The sequence below is a fragment of the Limulus polyphemus genome, unplaced genomic scaffold (genome assembly GCF_000517525.1).
Source record: "Limulus polyphemus unplaced genomic scaffold, Limulus_polyphemus-2.1.2 Scaffold1405, whole genome shotgun sequence".
In the NCBI taxonomy this organism is placed as follows: domain Eukaryota; kingdom Metazoa; phylum Arthropoda; class Merostomata; order Xiphosura; family Limulidae; genus Limulus; species Limulus polyphemus.
In genome coordinates, this window is record NW_013667015.1 from 58026 (window position 1) to 63751 (window position 5726).

General features: G+C 30.9%; 1 protein-coding gene across 1 annotated transcript in view; it reads right to left on the minus strand.

Annotated features, from left to right (window-relative positions):
* The window catches only part of LOC111086760, an 82300-nt gene that overhangs the window by 6079 nt on the left and 70495 nt on the right, over positions 1 to 5726 (minus strand). Inside the window, exons 2-3 of the mRNA XM_022390919.1 lie at positions 5103 to 5296; positions 2947 to 3067 (exon numbers count right to left, since the gene is read on the minus strand). Coding sequence (XP_022246627.1) covers positions 2947 to 3067; positions 5103 to 5296 — 315 coding nt within the window. The remainder of the gene's footprint in view (positions 1 to 2946; positions 3068 to 5102; positions 5297 to 5726) is intronic.

A 5726-nucleotide genomic window follows, 5' to 3' on the forward strand; every position in this document is an offset into this window, starting at 1 on the left:
CCGCATGTTAATGTCGTTAATGTTAAATTACGTCAGAGATAATAAATGATGAAAAACAGCAATAATGGGAGTGTAATGGGTTGTGAACCCCTCATTGACATGCCCCATGTTCCAAACTATCATCTCACAAAGTTTGGTTGAGATTGACCTAGCGACCTAGGAGTAGTTAGATAACGGACAAACAGATAGACACACAGATTTTTGTGCTATATATATATATTGACATCTACGAACGACTCAAAAATGTATTTTTTGGTAATAAATACGAACAAGATTGCACAGTTTTCAGTGCATCAAAGTGTTTCATTATTCCGATGCTTCCATTTCTTGGTAAACAGAGAATAATTTTGAAGAAACAAATCCCTAATCTTGTTAAAATATTTCATCCTTGTTTCATATCCTCGTTTTGCTTGAAATATCTGTTATTTTTCATAATTGCACATTAACCCTACTGCTGTCTTATGGCATCTGTTAGGTTACAGCCGCTACATATATTGACAAACAATGTTATTTGAACTTTTTGATTCAATGGTTACGAGAAAGTTATTGAACTTTTCTCGGACGACGGTTACAAAATCCTGATCACTGGCTCTTTTAAAAATAAATCTTCTTTCAATTGTATAGAACCATATTATTTTGAGGATTTTTTTTTTGTCTTACATACATAAAAATTCGCTATGTAGCTCAACGGTAATTCTGAGGGATTATAACACTAGAATCCGGGTTTCGATACCCGTGGATGGCAGAGCACACATAGCCCATTGTGGAGCTATGTGCATAATTGCAAACAAGCAAACAGTTCAAACGCAGTTAACTTCTAAGTTTCTGAAATGTTGTCATGTCTTTCTTTTAATTCTTAGTTAATAAAATGATAAGCTTATATCAAATTGCCCTGTGGTAAATAAATATAGTGTTCATGATAAAAGTATCGATTTTAAAGAAATAAATTAAATGTTGGAGTTATAACAGTATACATACACACACACACATGAGTTTCAACCATAAAGAATAAGGTGTTTTCGTATCATCGTTAGTGAGACAGATATCTGACACTATGAAGCATTTATGCACTTTGTGACAAAAGCATGAAATTTGGCATGATATTAGATAAATCTATCTAATCAAAAACACCTTAGTTGTGAAAAAAGGTGCGGCCAAAAAGGATTCAGAGTGTGACTTAAAGGAACGAAATCGAAACTGGCGGCCAAAATGGTAATTACACTTATAGCATTGATGAGAATCTTACAGCAAATATTCATTCACTAGTTACCTAGGCCCCGTATTTTGTTTTACTCACCATTATGCATCAAGTTGAACAAAAACTCAAGTTCAAAGTAAAACACAAAGTAGGAATGGGTAGAAGGATGGCCACACACAGAGGTTGCACTGTGTCAAAAACCACCATTCCTACCTTGTATCCATACTTTTTGTTGCTCCCATTCCTACTTCCTAATTTGTGTAAACACTTGTTTCATAGCTATTTTGGTACTAGGTCTCGAGAGTGACAGGGCTCTAGGCCTATCCTTCTCTTAGATCTATCTCTCGACATTCCCTGGCTTTTGCTGATATTTTTGCTATAGTTTTTCTTCCATCTATCCAGGCTGGCAAACTTATATTTGGCTGGATTAATGGCTAAGGCTTGTTTCGCATATTCAGCATTACAGTTTCTAACCTAATCTCTATTCTTGCAGTAATGCTTTCTTCGCTGGGACAAAGACTTTTCTAGGTTATCAACATAAGATTTTCTCCATTTCTCTCGTATTTGTTTCCTTGAAAGGCATATGTTAAAAATCGCACTGTTTCCAGTTCAACCTTAGATGTCAATAGGTCACACTTAGTTTGAAACAATGCAAAGGTAAATTATACCACTTATTGTTCTTGTCTACAGTCCAGAGCGCTTGAGCAAAGCCGTGTCAGACTTCGTCAGTGGTAGCGTTCGTCCTTATGTAGGAGACTCACGTCTTAGGCGCCGACTGTTATGATAGAATGCTTTGTCCAACACAGATCCCTTGAGTCAGACATATATAATTGTAAACTTCACTTTCAAAGGTTATATCACAGTTAGAACCTAGATCTAGAGCATCTACGTATTCTACGTTTTTTTTATCTAGCTGATACAGCTGAGGGCTGATCATGTAGCGCGGGTTATTAGTAATCGTGCACCAGCACGTGATATGAGAGCGTTTTGTTACTTGACAACTCACAGAGCATACTCGTAATCATAGAATACTAGTGTATTGTTAGATCATTAGTAGTTTTGCAAAATGGTTATTGCTATTACTTGTTATTACTATTATAAGTAAAACTAAGAAAAACGCTTTTAGCCAAGTTAGTGTAATTCAATCATGCGCATTTAGATTTGCATAAAGTGAAGGTAGGAGACAACTATGCCTTTCCAACAACGCTAGTCAGTCAGGCAGTCAGATATTCAGATTGACAAATTTGTAGTTTTATGAAAGATTTGTTCTTTACTCCACCGACTTTCTCATGTATTTGGTGGCTTGTTACTCTGCAGCTGGTTCGTTTAATGCTCAACAGTGTGTGTAAAGTGCTTATAAAGTTTTGTTACATGCTGTTTGCAGTGAGTTTGAGATTTTAATTTGTATTACACATATTGCACATCGGACCCGTTCCTACTATAAGTACTACCATGCTTATGATATCAGAAGTAATAATTATGCGATTTGGAAACCCAGATCTAGCCTTTTTCTTCGACAGAAAGTACTTTTATTTGTAATAAAAATAATGATGTGTGGAATGGTTTAATTGATAATATGATGTGTTTTGTTACATCGAATTCATTTTACCTTCTGTTAGATATGAAGGGCTACATTCTTTTGTGGCCTCAATAGATCAAATGGCTCTTTTCCACCTTACACCTTCTCTTACGTATGCTATTAAAATACTGTAGGAGTAAGAAGGAAGTATCCAAAATGTGTTATTTACCTTCAACAAAAACTGTGAGATTTGCTTCTTGAGGTGTGGTCGCTAGTTTAACCAGTCTAAGCCAACTTCCAGCTTCATCATTCAAATCTAGGTAGACATTCTCTCCATTGATGTCTCTAGCCTAGAGCATTAAATAATGTGGTATAATAAGAGAAATAGTTTAATTTTTTATATTATATTAAATTGACATATAACAACTCGGAAACTCTAACCTTCTTGTATTGGTCCTTGATTTGAAATAAATGTTGCAAGTATGCTTAGAAAAATAATATCACAATAACGGAAGCAATTTCATTAAATTAGTCACCAAAACCAAATTTGATATTGGAAATAATTATGGAAACACACAGGTAATACACATATAGGAATTTGTTTGAACAACATGAATTTTTGTTTTACTTTGCTATTTTACATTCAATATTGACATTTTAGCGGTGTTCAGCTAGATATGTTTTGTGTTGCCTGTGGTAATTTCATTAGAACATTTTTGGTCTATGAAGAGCTTGAGGGTTAGTGCCACTGTCGTAATTTGACATGAGGGTGAACTAAGTTATTAGTTTCTAGAATCAGTGGTTTTATAAAAATTTAAAATTATTAAATAAACCATAAAAATGCCCGATAAAATATAATAAATAATACATATTTTTAAGAAGATATTCAAATAAAATTTAAGTGTTAAAATTTTGACAATAAAGTGTAAACTGTTTTAAGATTTACAATTTAAATAAAACAGCTTTATGATTAACATTTAAAACTATAAATACATTTTAAACATTTCAATAAAAGTACAACTCATATATATATATATATAATGTAGCATTATGCTTTACGTATTACTCAAAAACTATAAATTACGTGATGAGCTATAATCACTAATTTTAAGTATATTTGTTGAAATGTACATTATATTTTTACCAGTAATTATATTTTTATAGTGATTTTTAGTAAAATGTATTAGGGACTGCGGTAAGTCTACAGAATTACAACGCTAAAACCCCGGAGTTCGATTCCCGCGATAGGCAAAGCAGATAGCCCACTCTGATTTTGCTTTAAAACAAACAAACTTTAATGGAAGTATAAATAGGAAATTTAATTATAGGTCTAATACACCTATTCTGAATAACTTGTATACTTTACATTGTGATATATATTTCTTCATTCACATCACTCCATTCAGGAGCTCCATATTCAATATATCCAACATAGGTATCTCATAGATAGTTTCAGTCAGTAAATTTAAATCTCTAACATGAAATCTAAACTACCCTCTTCAAATACGCTAATAAGTCATTAAAAAGACATTAGATATTCAACAAAACTTTAAATATTGTTCTCAAAAATCTTATGAAACTAAAACCTTAACATGATATAACCTATATTATTCTCAAATGTGTTGTAAAATCACAAACATTGAATTAGTAGTAATGACCCATAAATTAAGATTGGATATTCTTTTTAGTTATAAAATACGAAATCATTATATTTAACTCCGTAATAACCAAATTAGTAAGTAACTAAAGCTAAAAACAATTTAGTTGGTATAAGTGAATCAACAAAACTTTAAAATACCTTAGATAACTTTCCAAAACATATTTACAAAGTTTAAAGATCTTGGAGCAAACTGGAAAGTTTTTTTAAACAGTTAGGTCAGACAAAAACACGATCTACTATTTTACATGAAATAACAATGATGTGCAATTGTAGCTAAAGAACGATTATATATATATATATAAATGATTAAGATGGATATTAGGGAAAAAAACATCTTGGACAAGATTTTGGTATATGATCTTTATCAATACCTAAATCGTAAGGCCGAAATTTTAACAACTTTCCTTGCAATATTTGTAATAATTTCTTTGTTATTTAAGTTGAAATAACAGTTTACTTCAGTTAATGTTTCGTCGTTACAATTTATCTGGAGATAAAAGGAATATTCATATCATTAAAATTAAGCATAATTTTATATTATTATTATTCTTAATTAGTTAGTGCACGTCTGTATACCTTAAAAAGTTACTAATATTATTATTTTATCCCTAATGAAGTCTTAATTCCGTAACGTTGGCTCTTAGAAAGAGGCATTGTATGTGAAATATTAGATAGTGTTTTATTTATTATAAATGATAAAAACATATTTCGGTATCTTAACTCACCTGTATTATTGTAGTTTTAGTAGCTAAATTTCTTCCTCGCGATAATAGGCCTTTAAAGGGGCCAAAAATTGTTCCTCTCTTTAGGGGTATTTTGGTGAAAACGGTATAAGCGTTATTAGAGTCTTTGATTGTAAAGGCATCTGACGGCAAGTTAAGCAATTCAATTAATTCGTCAAGTTCTTCGTTTGCTTTACCTGTAAATATAGATAAAAAAGAATGTTTGTTTTCTTTCCTTTAACGGTGCATTAACATTTCAAAGTAATATGTTAAATATGAGTGTAAATATTGTGTAAAATTTAACCATTAAAAACTAAATTTATTTACGATTATGAAATAGAAAAATATTTACTTGTAGCTTCTCTCTAATAAAACAATAAACTGAGTTATATCTTTTTTTAATTCGGTTCATGTTATGCATTCAACATCTTAAATACTTAAAATTAATGATGTCAGAAAAACACGTAGGTTCAAGAAGTCTTAATATATATATAGGTTATAGGTCAAATATATATATATATAATAACATACATATATATATATATTTACATACATATATATATATATATAGGTTATAGGTCATATATATATATATATATACGTTATAGGTCATATATATATATATAT